At 48.3% G+C, this 17,173-nt stretch overlaps 1 protein-coding gene across 5 annotated transcripts in view; it reads left to right on the top strand.

The window, feature by feature from the left end:
- Window positions 1-17,173, top strand: part of AGBL4 (AGBL carboxypeptidase 4) — a 1,382,976-nt gene that overhangs the window by 1,217,298 nt on the left and 148,505 nt on the right. For all 5 annotated transcript variants that reach the window (XM_067008185.1, XM_067008176.1, XM_067008173.1 and 2 more), the window contains one exon: window positions 10,127-10,216. In XM_067008185.1, the coding sequence (XP_066864286.1) occupies window positions 10,127-10,216 (90 nt within the window). The remainder of the gene's footprint in view (window positions 1-10,126; window positions 10,217-17,173) is intronic.

Here is a 17,173-nt window from a genome sequence, read left to right on the forward strand (position 1 = left end):
ATTGCAAGTGGTATTTTTATACAAGTCAATGAAGATCTCAATAGGAAAGAAAGAATAGTCTACAAATCTAAATTCCTCCAGCACCAGGCAAGACAGATCTTCGGCTCAGGGCCTGGATCACATTACTACTCCCAGCCATACCGGGAAACTCTTTTCCTGAAGCATTCCAAGCGCTCATAAATATCGGTTCTCTGTTTGGGGAAATTGTATTAATAGTGTCTTTCCAAGGCTGCAAACCATTCAACTTGAATTTCTGTGTATACCTCAACTCTGATAACTTTGTACAAAAACTTAGGAATTTGTAGGAGTTTGAGTCAGAAGCAGATGCGTGCGTGTGCCTGCCCACGTTTACACGCAGAACAAATCTTTTATCTGGTATAGCTGGAGAATGAGCTTTCCCCCTTGGAGGTGTCAAGACAAAGACTGGTCTCAGGGGATAGAAAGACAGGATTCAAATTCCAGTGTAACTCTTGCTAGCTGGGTGGCCCTGGGCAAAGCACTTAACTTCAGATTTCTTGTCTGTAATATGAGGAAAACAGGACACTTCTCCCGGGGCCTGGTGAGACCTGGATCGTAATGTATGGAAAGTGCCTGACACACGGGAACCGCTCAAAGCCTATTCCTTTCAACTACCTCTCAGCTGACGGCTGTACTGTAACCCATTAGCTTCGTCAATTTCATGGCAATGATTCTGGTTATCTATTGCTATGTAATAACCTCCCCCACCCCCAAATTTAGAGGTTACAATGACAATTGTCTTTCACTTTGCAGAGAATCTGCAGTCTGACCGCTCCTTTCTGCTCCATGCTGTCTGGGCCTTCAGCAGGGCCGACTCCAAGGGCTAATTTTATAGATGGAGAAACAGAGAAGGGGGCTGTCAGGGAAGAGGTCCGTCTGGAGCTAGGTAACGAGTTAAGGAAAGCTCTTTTCTGAACACTACCACTGTACCAGGTCCTGTAGGGGAGAAAAGACTGAAAAGCACGAACTTTTCAGTTGTTCAGACCCCCAGAGGGCCATAAAACCACTGGAGGGATTGAATTTATATTCTCAACAGCTGGTTGCTTTGGCCCCTCAACGGCACCAGGCTTGGGAGTCTGGTGAATCTGGCCCTTACTCGCTCTTACCCTGGCTTCCTCCTCAAGGAGACAGGGATCCTCTGCCCTCACAGGGTTGAGGGAGGCTGGCCTAGCAGCTAGCAGATGCTCAATAAATGGCATCCATTAAAAGAAGGATTAGTTCTCTGCTCCGCCTCTAAGCATCCGAGTGCCTGCGCCATCAGCCCGCATAGCTGGGAAAGCAGGAGAGGGCTCTGGCTGCACTAGCAGGCAGGCTGAACTCTCTCCTTTCAGCGTAGAAAATTCCGGAGAAGTCATTTGTCAAAGCCAACTGTTTAGCTGCTTTAATTTACATATTTATCGAGTTTGATTAGAATGTATTGTCTTCGACTTTCATCCTAGCTTTCACCTCTTCTCACCCTCTTTTTCTGGGGAAACTTTTTGTTGCCCTTGTTGCAAAAGGGCACCTCCTAATTCAATTTGCATTTGCTAATAAGTCTGAAACTGAACCTGGTGAGAAATTTCTGGAGGCTGGGAGAGATGGAAGGCAGAGCGTGTGTTAGGAAAAGCCCGGGCACTCAGTTCTAGCCTGCTGCGCTCACACAACCAAAGGACAACAAGTGCTCTACAACTATTCCACGAGGATTTATTGAGCTCCTTCTGTGTGCTAGGCACTGGGAACACAATTTGTGAAAAAGACAGGCAAAGTCATGGCTCTAGTGTTGCTGAGAGTCTAGTGCCCTCAGTTTCTGCATCTGTAAGATCAGGCAGTTGGACCAAGTGACTTCTAACTGTCTGCAAGGTGCCATTTCGGAACACATTCTATGCGTCGTGTCATGGGCACAGACCCGATGCATTGTCTCAGTTCTTATAAGACCCCTGTGAGGTTGATATCATCATCCTCACTTTGCAGGTGAGGAAAGGAACAATCTCAGAGCTCAGGGTCATGGGTGGCAGGATTTGGATTTAACCCTTCCTCTGTCCGACTCCACAATTCAAGTTTATTACTGCAAAATCAGGCTTGATTTTTTCTTCTTCGCTAGTCTTTGAGCCCCTGGATAGCAGGGAGAGTGTCTGCTTCCTCTCTACGTCTCCAGGGGCCGGCCCAAAGTGTGGCATATGGTCAGTGTTAGAAAGTACACGTAGAATTGCACTAAAAAACAAAGTCCTTCATCCTTGGACTTCTTGTCTTTTCGGCCTCAGATCTGCCCTGCTCTCCTGGGCTGCCTCAGCTGAAGGCTGGTGTAGCGGGTGCCGTGTGCACCACCGCAATTGCCCTTCAGGACCAATTAATTCCCCCAGTTCCCAGCAGTGCTGGTACCTGACAGCTCACAGCTGAGTTTCTCCCTGGAAACTACGCTCAGCTGAAGGAAGCCGCCTCTCCCGAGGCTCCAGCCCAGGCCCGTGGGCAGCCCACATCCAGTAGCCGGGCCGTGCAGGCTACAGAGCCAGTCCCTCACCTCCTGGAACAGCTATGCAGGGCCCTCCTGGCCTGGAGCTCCCCATGGGATTGATTCAAGTCGCTGTTGAGACTGTCCCAATCCTGCTTAACTCACCTCTCACAAGAGTTGCCAAGAGCAATCCCCGGTAAAGCTCCTGCACGGCAGTCTCAGCCTCTCCCAGCCTGTTTCCCAGGAGACCTGACCTCAGTAGGTACCCTGAGAGGGTGGCTGTGATTCTGACTTTCTGCAGGAGCTTGGAGGGTGCTGGGATCAAGAGAGGTCGTGACGGGAAGAGCCCTCCTGCCGTCGGCCTACACCCCCCAGCCCCCGGAAGGCTGCCTGCCTACCTGCTCCAGGTCCAGAGTCCCAGCCCACGCAGGCTTTAGAGGGGCCAAGCCCAGCAGGGCAGCCTGACCGAGGAGTGCTGCCCCTGTGACTGACAAGGTAATGACTGGCCCTAGCCCGCTGTATCTCAGGCCCACGGCCATTCGGCTTCCTTCCCAGCCCTGGCAGGCATGGCCTGGGCACTCTCCAAGCACCAGCCTGCAGGGACGTCGCCCAAGGCAGCCCAGTGACGTGAGAGGTGGCTGCTTGGACGTTGGAGCTCTATGCCCTGGCTTCCAGACCTGGCTTGACCACTCTCCTGCTGTGTAGCCTCCGACAAGTCACTTGTCCCTTCTGGGCCTCTCCCTTCATCTTCACAGTGAGTCCGCCCCACTTGGCGATTCCTCGGGCTTTGCAGTTCTTCTGGCCTCTAGGAGTCTCCTCTAGGTCAGAGGCTTCCTCACTGCTTTTTAAAGCCAAAATGTGGTTTTAATATGTGGTAGACACATGAGGTATACCAGAGGGGCAGAAGCTCCTTTCCCAAAGGCCTGAAGTTCCAGAATTAATGCTTCGTTTCTTGTCAGGAGCATACTCTTTTCAAGAGAAATCTGTTCTCTTCTCCAAGGGCAGAACATTCATACCCTAACCCTGCAGCATGGATGAGTGTACCTGGCAGATGTGAGATTTTAGGCCCTGGGAGGTCCAAGCCTCGCTGAGGGAATGTGACCCAGCGGGCGGCGGGGCGAGGGCTCGGGAGAACTGAAAATAAACTTTGCCAACACCGCTGTTTTCTCGAGGTGGCCCAGGGGCTCAGGGAGCAGGTGCTGGACATTAGGCAGAGCAAATCTGAGCTGTGGCCTTCGGTCCTGCCTGAATGAGGCAGCAAAAGATTTATGACCCGATGAGGGGTCCAGGTTGAACTCTGAGTTCAGAGGAGGGTGAGGGCGCTGTGGTCTGGAGGTTTCTGGAAAGGCTCTTTGGAGGGGTTGCTTGAGACAGCACAGTCTAAGAAATGGAAGGTTTGCTTGAGAAGATAGTGACAAGGCCAGTCTGAATAAAGTAGCTTATTTGATAGGGGTGTATGGAATATTCAACCAGGGGCTATTTTGCCCCTGAGAAGACGTGGGATGTTTAGTGATGTCCGAGCTACTTTTGATTGTCATGGGTGGTGGGGGAGGGGTGCTCGGGCCCCTGTGGGTAGAAGCTAGAGATTCAGCCTACGGTGCACAGAGCAGGGACCCACACAGAGTCCCCCTGCGACTACATCTATTCCCAGGGCTTTTGGCTCGGTAAATGGGACCTGCAGTTACAGGCAAAGCCATGGGGCAGGGGCAGAACATCTCTGACGTAAGGATTACCTTGTGAGCTGGTCATTATTCTTCTCAGTTTACAGGAAACTGAGGCTCCAAATGTGTAAGGAATTTGCTCAAGGCCTCACAGCCAGTCATCTACGGGTCCTAGACATGAGTCCTGGTCTATCTGCCCAGGAAGCCAGCAGGCTTTCCATCTGACCCCCTCAGGGGGCAGAAGAAACACAGGGGCCAGTGTCCTGCCCAGTCTCCCCCATCCAGCTCTCCTCTCCCGTTGAATTCACCCTCAGTCTCCTGGGCTGAGCCAGCCCTGGGTGTTTTGGCTTTCAGCAAGTCTCATCTCTACCCAGATACATTCACTGGTTCTCCAATGCCTTCAAGAAAGCTCTATGGATGCCTCCTAAGCCTACGTTTTCTCATACAATTACATACAAGAAATCCTGCAACCGCAGCATGTTCTTATATAATTCACAGCTCCTATTCCCTCTTTATTGTCAGTATCGGCAACAGAGTGATTTCCTCATACTACCTTTAACGTGATGTGTTTTGTAGCGAAAAGTACAGAATTGTTCTGCTGATGAAATCAGATACAACACAACAGTAACACCAGGGGTGGCCTAGGACCAGTCCTGGATGAATATTAGTTTCTTCCCTCCACTCTCAGGAGGCACAGCTGAGCTGTCTAGAAGGCTAAGTAGGAGTAAGCCAGACAGATGAGCTGGGGGCTGGCATTCTAGACAGAGACAAGCACGCACCCAGGTGTGGAGGCGTGGGGAGAACATTCGTGCTTGCGGAGCTGCCGAGAGTAGCTGATGCTGGGGCCTGTGGAAGGGGCTGGAGGGGTGAGGGCGCCGCCAGCTACCAGAGACAGGGGCGATGCCAGATGCGGGAGGCTGTGCTTGCCCGGAGGAGGACAGCAGAGCGCTGCCGACGGGTTGTATGCAGAGGGAGTGGTGTGCTCCCATTTGCGTTTTGGAAAGGCCTCTTTGGTGGCTGGGCAGACGATGGGCTGGCAAGGATGGTGCCAACACAGGGAGGCCGGTGACAGGGCTGTTCTAGTCCAGAGCGTCCTGTTGTTGCTTCCAGGATTTCCTTTTCTCCGGCTTGCTAGGAGTGTGGACCTGTTCGGGCCCCAGAGTGTGATAGGCAAGACTGCAACTGGTCCGGTATGGAAACCAACAGGAGGGCATTTTCCTGACTTCGTGATGCCTTCAGGGATCATGCAGTCAAGAAAATGAAAAAGTTTTCTCTGTTAAAAAAAAAAATCCTTCTATTATCACATTCCATATTTCCCTCCCAGGTCCCCACCCCTTCTTCCTGCACAGAATACCTCACTCCCTGTGACAAGTTATCGTCAGGAGAGACAGGGAAACAAAACTGACCATGTGAACTTCTGAGAGAATTTTGTCCTCAGAGGGCCCAGCTGGTGCTCTCTGGGGCCTCTTGGCATCTTGGCTGGTACCTCCACCAACCACAGGTCCAGTCCACGGACAGTTGACCAGATCGATGGAGGCTCTCCCTCCATCCTGACGCCAAGGTTGTGGCTCTGGTCCTCACTCAGGCTCAGCATCAATAGATGAGATGCAAAGTTTCTTAAGTTCTCCAATCAACTAGGGGAAGTGCAGCCATCTCCAGTGGGATTAATTAGTTATCTATTACTGCCTAACACATCACTCTAGAATTCAGCATTTTTAAAACAACAAACATTGATTATCTCTTTGTATCTGTGGGTCAGGAATGTGGGAGCAGCTTAGCTGGCTAGCTCTGGCCCAGGCTCTCTCATGAGGTTGCAGTAAGCTGTGGGCCAGGGCTGCAGTCATCTGGGGTGGGACAGTCCTCACCAGGGGGACCTCTCCACAGGCTGCCTGAGTGTCCACAAGTCAAGGCCGCCAGAGTGAGTGATGAGAGAGAGAGAGAGAAAGTACATCCACGATGGAAGCCACTGTCTTTTGATAGGCTAATCTCAAAAGCCAAGCACCATCACCTCTGTAGCAATCTATTTGTTAGGGCAAGTCTCTAAGGCCAGCCCACGCTGAAGGGGAGGGAGGGAGTTCACCTCTTGAAAAGAGGAGGTTCATGAAGAATTTGTGGATGTATTTTTTTGAAACCACCACAAAGACCCCATTTAATCTCCAAGAGGTGATATGACACAGTGGTTAAGAGCGTATATTTGAGACTCAAAAAGACCTAGGTTTAATCCTGGCCCCCCAGCATTTGCTACTTATTCAGGTTTAGACAAGTCACTTAACCTTGCCAGAACTCAGTTTCCTAAAAAATAGGGGTAAGAATTGTAGATGTTTTTCATTGGGTTGCTGTGAAAATTATGATCATACATGTAAAGTACTTGGCACGGAATAAGTACTACTTAGTTGCTATTGGAGCTGGATAATATCATTGTCCTCCTTTACAAGAGGCAGAGAAGCATAGAGGAAGAACACAGGTGGAGTCAGACTGACTGGGTGGGGACTCTGGCTCTGCCATCCTTTAGCTGTGGGCAAGTCACTTAATATCTATTGGCCTTGGTTTTCTGTAAAATGAAGATAATACTAGCTAGTGCCTGGCCACCTAATAGGTGCTCAAGAAATATTTTATAAATAAGGAAATGGTGGCTGATAGAGGGACATTATCCCTCTATCAAAGGAGTGCTCGTGTGTGTGTGTGTGTGTGTGTGTGTGTGTGTGTGTGTGTGTGTGTATGAGTTGGGATGCTACACAAAATACATTTGACTGCAAACACCTTCTGTTAACTGGGGAGCCCACTATGGCTGTCCTGGTTCTATTTGAGGGTGCCCTGTACCCCTGAGTGTGCCTCCCTTCAAGGCCTCTAGCTTTACCCTCCCTTATATGTTTTTCTTGGGCTCATTGTTCAGCTTCTTTGCCACCCTGGCTTTGTTCAAGCATACTTCCTTCATCATCCCTGCTGTCTCCACCAAGAATATGTTTAATTGGCTTTGCAAGAGTCTGAGGATTTGGTAACAGGATTGGGGTGGGAGTGGAAGTCCCATGTCACACCAACCTCAGAGCTGCTACATTACCTTAAATTGATTTTGCAAATGAAAGCTAAAAGCTAAGCAAAGGAGACCCATCCATTTTGCCTAAAGATGATTATAATGCTCTTTTACGGCCTCCTAAATGACAAAGCAATTTGTTACCTGCCTGCGTCAACGTTTGCTTATATTAGAACCCGAGATGCTTAATTTTTATGAGCCCCACGTTATCATTTTATGAAGACGCAGGGGCTCAGTAAAATTAGCGTGCAAATAGAATGCCCATTTTGCATTTCTCTGTGGTCAGCAGAAATGCTGAATGCAATTGAGTTGATACCAGGTCAGGGGAAACATCCATAAAGATAGCCTTCACTGAGACCTCAGTAATGTCCTTTTTCATTTCTACGCTGCTGGGATAGATGGGGTCAGTGTTAGTGTGTTTTAAAAGGGCTTGGTGACATTTTGTTTTTTGCATTTTAAGTGAAAAAGCAATATAAATACTAAGACGTAGCTCAACTCCCACCAGCAATAAGGGATGAAACCAAACTCCCTTGTGTACATCATAGATGGAAACACAGTAGATGTAGAATCTGATACTGCTGTTAGTGGATCCAGGAGGAGACAGACAGGGTAGTGAATGGGGCACTGGGCTGGGACTCTGCCACTGCTACTGCATGACCTTGGACATGTCCCCTCCTTCTGTGAGCCTCAGTTCCCTCACCTGTAAGATGGAGTTGATACTATCCACCTCACAGAGCCATGATGAAGATTAAATAAGATAGTGTGTGTCTAAATTTCTTTATAAACCAGGATCTATATGAGTGTGTTTTACTTACTAATTGAATAGCTAGTTCCTGAGCACCTTTCCACACAGAGTCCTGGGAAAATCATTAAACATACACCATGAAAGTCACAGTTTCTTCCTGGAGGAGCTTGTATTCAGTCCAAGAGATGTTCAGGTATCTAACTTCTCTTTTAAACCATAAACTTCTTAAGAGCAGGTGAGTCTTCTCTCTCTCCCTTTGCTCCTAAAGGTGCTTAGCATAGAGCCGAGAACAGAGTGAGTTCTCAAGTGAGCATTTTGGCTTCATTATATGTTTTGCTGTCTCATAGGAACCTAATATTAGGGAAGCAGTGACCTCAAAACTGGTCACCCAATAGACCAGGCAAGTCCTAAGCTTTCAGATCCAGGTATAATAGGGTTAATTTATTATTTTTTTAAATTTTAGTCTCTGACTTGGTACATCAATTGTTGGGATCATGAATCACATTCAAATAACCTGTCCTAGCATTTCAGAAGCAGAAAGCCAGTTAATGATCTCTGCCTCCCCTCTCCCTCCAGATCGTCCTCTAATGGTAGATGGGATCCTTTAATCGAACTCCTCTCAGTGTTCATGTCTGAATTTCCTTCAGGTCATTGTTCTGTTCTGGGTCAATCAGTCCTTCTTCTGCCCATGGCTAAGCACCCTCTTCCTGCCCCTCCTTTCTAGGAATGTCACTCTTGGCTACTGCTTTTGTCTAATAATATATTTGCACAATGCTAAACTTTATTATACAAATTAGACTTCCGTAGAGGCAGCAAAAGCGTGGGCTTTGACTTTGGCCCATAATTTTCTACTTCTTTGTATGTCTAATAACTTTTACTGGATGATGAATATTGTGAATTATACATTGTTGAATATCTGGATTTTGTTGTCTTCCTTTAAAGAGAGTTGGACTTTATATAGCAGGTGGTCAATTTTGTTGTTGTTGTTCAGCTTGATCCTTTTGAGATTTATTTAAAATTTTTGTTAGAGTGAGTCTAGGGTGGTTTATCCCCACCACTAAGGCATGGCCCTTCTGGATTCTCTACCAAATGCCCTGAATGATCAATGCAGAGTTCCACTTTGGAGGTGGGAGTTCAAATGATTCCTAGCCCTGTGTGAGCCCTGAGAATGTGCAGTTCACAGCTCCCTGGTCATTTTTTCATGACATCATGGAGATTCACCCTGTATATGCACATCTTGGGACCCAGCAAAGATTCATGAGGACCCCTTTATGGATTCCTGGAACTCTTTTTCTACAGAGCTCCCTCTTCTCTGAAATATACAGAGTTTCCCCACAACCGCCACCTGGTTCAGACTCCCTGAACTTCAATCTCAGTGAGATTTCCATGCTCTGTTGAGGATACCTCTCTCTGCTCTTTGGTCTGGGGTGGGCCTCCAGGCAAAAAACCAGGGCAGTCATGGGGCATGCCTCATTAGTTTTCCTTTTCTCATAAGTTAGTCTTGCACTGACTCTTGTTCAATGCCTGAAAAGAGTTGTTTTGTATATTTTGTCCAATCTTCTAGTTGCTTAAGGTGAAAGAGAAATCTGGTCCCTCTTATTTCATCAAGGCCAAACAGGGCTTGGATTCTAATCTCAGCTCTACCCTATGTAGCTGTGTAGGTAGAACTTGAACAAGTTATATAACCTCTCTGAGCCCCAGTTTCTGCGTCAGTAAAAGAAGTATTAACTGTCATGTTTCTGTAAGGATTATAAATAATGTGTATAATGTGCCCGACACAAAATGTGCTATTTAAATGGAAGCTGCTACTATTACTAATATAAATAGCTACCTTTTTTACTCCATCATTTACTAAATTTGTACTGTGTACTAGGCAATATGTAAGCTTGTTAAATTATGACAGCAACCCTATGAAGAAACTATCCACATGTATAGATTAACACATTGAAACTCATGAAGGACACATAACTTACCTAGTTTCATGGTCAGTGGATCTGGGATTTGATGTTGCTCTTATGACTTCTTCAGATGATTGTAATATTAATATGATCAATTGCACAGAAGAACAGAAATGTAGTTATTTAATATTGGGTGACCAGGGACATAATACAATTAGTGGTTTTAACCCAATGATTTAAGAGATAAATGTAAAGCACCCTTTCCCTGCCCCTCCCACACACATACATAACAACTCCCCATCTCAGCTGACCTCCTTAGTAACCTACTTCCATTTTATCTTACAGACAACCTTCGAGAGGGGGCAGAGAAAAAGGTGGTATTCATCACAGGACGGGTCCACCCAGGGGAAACACCCTCTTCATTTGTGTGTCAAGGTGAGTTGCAAGGTCTTATGGGCATCCCGTGTCTCCCCCGCACATCCATCTGGGGCACTGTGATGGCCCCTGGGACAGTATGGTCACATTCAGAGTCCTTATCTTGGATGAGAATTTACTTCACTTCTCAAGAGGCTACAGCTGATCTCCATTAGTATTTGTTTCACTGAATGTTCATCGACCACACGTATGCATGGAAGAATGGGTGAATGAATGGATGGATGTTTGGATAGACAGATGAATAGGTAGAGTTCTCCTGTATGTGCTAGATTGAGGATGAGAGTCATAGAGTCATCTACACTTCCTAACTTTGTTTTACATGTCTCCAGTGGTTTACAAACAAATAAATCTGGCCCCTCGCACCCACCATCCCCAACAACAGCAACAACAAATTCTAGCCCCAGGTCAATTCATATATTGACAGAAGTGTGGTGGACTGGGGAAGTAAGAATTGAAAATTATCTATTCGTTCAGTCAATAATTCACTTAACAAACAGCTTTTGAAATACTGTACCAACCATGAGAAGGAATGCATGCTTCATATCAGACAACCAGAGGTAAATAAGAGGTAATTTCTCTTCTCAAATGTATCTGTTTGTAATTGAATTTTTATTTATTATTAAGTAGTTAATCCATATAAAATATATATTTAGTCAGCAATATATATACTATATGCATGCATATATATACACATATATATTCAATTAGTCAGCAATATAAATATATTCAATAAATAGTATATAAATAATAATTTAATGAATGCCCAAGTTCCCACCAGCTTAAGAAGCTGACTATTATCTATTCCTTTTAAATCCTCTGTCTTTCCTTCCCCCTCATACAAATAACCATCAACTTGAATTTTGTATTTGTCCTTCTTAATAGTTTTACTACACATGTAAGCATTCCTGAGCAATGTATTTTTTAGTTTTGCGTGTTTTTGAACTTTATAAAAATGGTATCATTCTATATGCGTTGGAACTTGTATAGCTGTCATTCACTTGTTTTCATCATGTATTCTATTCCATGTCTGTCTGTACCTCAACTTACCTATCCGTTCTCCTGAAGATGGACCATTAGGTTATTTACAGTGTTTTTTCTTACAGACAATGCTGATACAAATGTGTCATATTTGTATCACACAAATGTGATACATAGGTGTCGCCTTGTGGGCCTTGTGCACGTGTGCAGATACTTTTCTAGGGTGTATAACTGTGGAATGCAATTGCTCTGCAAGTGGCTCTGCCACTTCCTAGCAGTTTGGTTTCCTCAAATGTAAAATAAATTATTATTATATCAATATGTCTCTGAGAAGGCTGTTATGAAACTGGCATGAGATGAATGGAAACAAACACCCAGTCCTGTGCCTGGCATACAGCAGGCCCTCAATAGATGTCACCCCCTTCCCCATAGGATCTGAGAAGATGAAGCAGGTAGTCTGCTTTGTAAACTATAAGGCACTCTGCAAACACATATGGGTCTTATTTTCCCCTTTCGTTTTCTTACAAGGCTGTGGTTAGGCACCACTTCCTCCCTCTTGGTTTCAGACAAGGAGCCTGAGCTTCAGGGAGAGGAAGTGATTGCCCAAAGACAAGCAGCTCATCAGAGGCATGGCTGGGGGGTCTCAACTCCCCGCTCCAGCCACCTTAGCTGCCTCTTTGGCATTCTCGCTTCCAGCCTCCTTCTCCCCCACACTGTCCTTGCAATAACCTCTCGCAGGGCCCTCCTGCTTGTACCAACTTCTTTACTGGCAGCCATCTGTCAGTTACTAAACTTGGCAGCAGCCTGTTCCCCAGCTGATCAGATGCAACTCTTTTGTCCTTATTTGTGAAAAGACAGTAGCCTTACCATCAATACTTCATCCCTGGGAGCCCAAACTCCCGTGCCCACCCCCTCTGTGGGCAGGAGACAGAGGGCAGGGTCACTATCCCCTTTTAAAGAGGAGGCCTGAGGCACAGAGAAGTCAAGAAGCTCTCAGGTGCTCTCTCTGTTGACCCTGCTTTCCCCCAAAATGAGTCTGGATGGTGCTGAGTTTATCGATAGACTCGGTGCTGTCTATCACTGAGGCTTTCAGTCAATGTTCACTCCTTGACAGAGGCTTTAATGCCTTCCCACTACCTTCTCAGGATCAACTCCAAACTCCTTGTCATGACACTCACAATTCTCCATGATGTGGCTCTTGCCAGGGGGCCTTGGCCTCATTATATCCCAGCTCCACACAACTTAATCCCTGGACACTCTTCTCCCCACCACTGGGCCTTTGCATCTGCTGCCCCTCTGCCTAGGAGGTCTTGTGCCTACTCCTTGCCACCTGGCATATACCCTTCATCTCCCAAGGTTCATTTCAAGTACCTGCTGTGGGCTCCCTGGTCCACTCCCTTCAGCCCCCTGCTTTGTGCCTGCATTGTGGGTTACCCAATGGTCATCTTTTTTGCCCTGATTTGTTCTGCATTGGATTTATATTTGATGCTCTCCCTTTAAACCTAGCTGCTTGAGACCCAGGGCTGGATCTTAGAGCGTCATTTTCCACATCTGTAAAATGCGCATTGTCTTGTTCATTTCATGGGGCTGTTGTGAGGAACAAACGCTGTCTTGGCTCTCGGATGCTAAATCTGAGTTCAGAAAGAGGAGCCTCCAGTTCACATAACCGGTAAAGAGCAGGAGGGGGCTTTGAAGCTGGGTCTCCCAAGCCTGTGCATGCTCTTTTGCCCCCTGGGAGACAGGAAACACTAGAGGGCCAAGCTTCCTGCCTGGAAGAACACAGTGTTCTGGCCACCCCACAACAACCAGTACATTTGACACGTGAGACTGGGAGGCTCAGGGGAGAGAGGTGGCTGACCCAGGACCACACAGCTAATTCATGGCGGATGTGACGCCAGGACCCATCTCCCCAGTCCTGGTCTTCCTCCGTCCCTATCCCTGTTACTGCCACTTAAGACACACAATTCATCCTTCCTGAGGCAGCTCAAGACAGGCAGGATTCCCCCACTTTGCCAATGAGGAACTGAGGCGTGGTCTTCCCCAAGGGCCTCCCAGCCCCCTGGGGACAGCCCAGACCACAGCCCCATGGGGCTCAGCTGGGGCTTTCTTCCCCAGACGCAGCCCTCAGCTGCATTCCTCTCCCCAGCCCACCTTGTTCTGGGGAGGGCAGGAGGGTGGGTCTAAGGCCTGGAAGGTCAATTGCCGAGGTACCTTTGGTTCTGTGAACTCTTTTTCCACATTAACTGGCTCAGTGACCTTGAGTGGAGGACAAACATTTGGGGCCTGGTCAGCCCCATCTGGCTGGGACCTCGGTTCTCATGGCCGAGCTGCTGATGCATCTGCTGCAGGGAGTAGAGTGAAGTCCTGTCGTGGCAGAGCTCTGGCGGGGGTGGCATTCGGGGGCACCAGGCGGTGACTTCCTCAAGGCTCTGCATGTTGGGGAGACGGCTGCTTGTCAGTCACCCTCTACTGCCTCCAACCCCGCTCCTGGCCTCTGTGAGGCCAGACTGTCCTTGTTCTCCAACTATGGCGTGGGAGGTCAAGGTCACTCCCACGTGGCTCTGTAGCAGAGTGTGTGTGAGCTGTGTCTCTGGAGCTACACCACCTGGATTTGAAGCCCAGCTCCCCCGCTTAGTACAGGATGACCTTGGGGATGTCCTTCTTGCCTCAGTCCCTTTATCTCAAAAGGGAAATTATAATAGGGATCCTGCCTCATAGGGTTGTTGTGGAGATTAAATGAGTTAATAACCATAAAATATTTAAGATGGTACTTGGAATGCAGTAAGCACTGAAGAAGTGTTATTCGTAGGAGAGGAAGTAGCATTAATGGAGCATCTCGCAGGTGCCCAGCATGGCTCCTCTTATCCTTACTGGGAACCCAAACCCAGGCATGTGACTGCTGTACCACGTGCCCTGCCTTCCTCGCCTATTTCCCAAAAGAGCTGTTAGCTGAACCCTCCTCGTTTACCCACGTGGGAGACCACGGAGCACGTCAGAAGTTTGGCGGGGACTGCACGTCAGATCTCCGACCTCCGGTCGAGTGAATGTTCTTGCGCGGAAGCTTCCTGGAGTTGTAGGAACATGGCTCACTGAAAATTCCCACGTGCAGAGCACTTGCCCCCTTCAGACCGTTCGTAAATGAATCGGTTAAGCCCACGCGTATGCGACACGACCGTGGAAGGTGTGCCACCCGCAGGAGACAGCGGGGCCGTGGGCATCGCTGAGGCTTTAGACTTGAGCAGCCCTGAGTCAGAATCCTATCACGTCACCTCCGCCCTGGGGACCCTCGCTCGGCAAGTCCTCAACTCTCTTAGCCTGTTTCTCTGCCTTTAAAATGAGAGCAATGTGGTCCTCCAGGAGCTGCTGTGAGGATTCAGGGAGCCCTGCTCAATGTGCCAAGGGGCCCACCAGGCCCTCCCTCTGGGAGCTCACTCTTCAGGGATGTCCTGTGCAGGCAGGGAGAGGAGGGGGGGGGATACACACACACACACACACACTCACAACCGCTAGGACGCCAGGACCCAGCACAACCTAGCATTTCCCACAGTGAGGTGGTGATCTATGCCCCTTCCTCCCTCCCCTCCTCAACTCTGTTTTCCTCTATCCCTCACCTGTTCTCCATCTTCCCCTTCCCCCTCTCTCCCATACAGCCTCCTGGATGCCTGAAACTAGATCCCTAAGGGGTTTTCACGGGGCCTTTTGCTTCCCCAAACTTGTCCTTTCATTTGTGAAATGGGCAGAGTTGGGGATAAGAGGGTAAGAACTTAGACTGTGAACTTCAGGCTCTTCAGGGCCAGACTGCCTGTGATTCCATAATTTGGGGCCCTTGGGCTCAGCAGAGGGCAGACAGGGTCCTGGTACACGGTCTGGGAGGGCTCTAGAGTGGCTCCTGCCACGTGACCCACATTCTGAGGCCAGCAGAGACCCCAGCCGACTGTCTTGCTTCAAGCCTGGGCTCTTCCCATTGCAGTATTCTGCCTATTAGCCGGAAACAGCAACAGTAAACCTTATACAGAGCTCTCTAGAGAAAAATCATGTAAGCATATATGCAAATCATCCTGCAAATCACATACAAATCGACTCCTGGCTCTTCCATCTTGGCTTTGTGGAAAGGGCACCACTCTGAAGCCAGTAGAACTGGACCTGAATCCCAGCCAGGCCCCTGTGAGACACTCAGCAAATTATGTCACCACCCTGACTTTGTTTCCCTGTCTGCAAAACAGAGCCAGTGTAATTACAGGTCAATCCAGCTACTGAACATACAGAGCCCATCACTGGGCCATATTTTATTCATTCCTTTTGCATGTATCTGTTGAGGACTTTCCAGCCCCCAATGCTGAGCTGGGCACTGACAAAATCATCGTAAAAATGTAGACCTGTCCTTGCCCTCCTGGAGCTCACAGGCTGGAGAGAAAACAGATTTGCACAGCAGATGCAAGCCTCAATCCCCTGAACTCAGAGGTACTGGAAATATAACTTTCCTTACTTTTCTAAAACTGAACTCAGTTTCTATTTTGAGGTCCCATTCTGCCAGGGGCCAGAAACTTAATCTCAGTCATTTTGGCGTCACCTTTCCCCAAGATTGTGTGATTTAAGCCAAGACTACTGATGCTGCTGGGGGTAGTAGACAAATAGTCTTGTCATCAGTGTCATTATCTATCCACACGGCTTCCCCTCCATCAGCAGCTTCCCCGTGACTCTCTCGGCTTTGGTCACTGCAGAGCCCCCGCAGGTCAGCACCATGTCAGACCCTGGCTCCTGACTGCAAGCCTCTTTATGTTTGCTGGCACTCTGCTGGGTCTGTCCCCCTATTGCCACCCTGTCATCCTTCAGGACATCTGTCCATTATTATAACTTCCCTCCAAACCACATTCCATGCTGCAGCCAGGGGAAACTCTCCAAAGCCCAGATCTGACCCTAACCTTGCAATGGCTCTCCTGTGCCCTTTATATTCTTCAACAGGACTAGCAAGTCCCCAGTTACCTCTCCCGCTTCTCACTCAACATCCTCCCACCCTCACGCCTTCAACCAAACTAAATAAGAGCAATGAGCAAACAACACTCTTCCTGTGTGCCAGACACTTTGCTTACATTAACTCACTGAGATCCTCACAATAACTCACATGGTAGTTATTATTATTATTTTCTTCGTAACTGATGAGGAAACTGAGGAACCAAGAGCTTAAGACCATACAGCTAGTCCAGTTTCAGAGTCTGTGCCTTTCTTTCTTGCTTGCTTGCTTGCTTGCTTGCTTCCTTTCTTTCTTTCTTTCTTCCTTCCTTCCTTTTTGGCTGCATTGGGCCTTCGTTGCTGTGCACAGGTTTTCTCTAGCTGCAGCCAGCGGAGGCTACTCTTTGTTGCGGTACACGGGCTTTTCGTTGCAGTGTGCGGTCTTCTCATTGCGGTGGCGTCTCTTGTTGTAGAGCACGGGCTCTAGGCATGTGGGCTCAGTAGTTGTGGCACATGGACTTAGTTGCTCTGTGTCATGTGAGATCTTCCTGGACCAGGGACCGAACTCATGTCCCCTGCATCGGCAGGCAGATTCTTAACCACTGCGCCACCATGGAAGCCCCTCAGAGTCTGTGCCTTTAAGTATGAAGCTATGCCCCCTGAAATTGAAGAGCTCTAGCAAACAGGCTGTCTTCTTTCTCACCTCCTGGCCTTTGTGTAAGACCCTCCCTGCCTGGGACACCGTCCCCTGGCGCCCCTTTCATCTGCTCACTATACTCATCCTTTAAGTTACCATGGCCTCTTCCTGAGCCCCAGGCTGAGTCAGGAGCCCCCTGGGTTCCCAGAGCTCCCTGTGCTCTTCCCACCAGGACCTTTGCCAGTGGGTACAGTGGGGTCTGCTTTCTCTCCATGCACCCTCTGAGCAGGAGCCTCTCATGCATCTTGGAATGCCAAGCTCATGTCAGGGACCTGGTCCTGCGAATGTTTGTGCAATTAGTGATTACCAGCACAACTAACCCTCTACAGTAA

Source organism: Kogia breviceps, chromosome 1 (genome assembly GCF_026419965.1).
Source record: "Kogia breviceps isolate mKogBre1 chromosome 1, mKogBre1 haplotype 1, whole genome shotgun sequence".
Classification (NCBI taxonomy): Eukaryota; Metazoa; Chordata; class Mammalia; order Artiodactyla; family Physeteridae; genus Kogia; species Kogia breviceps.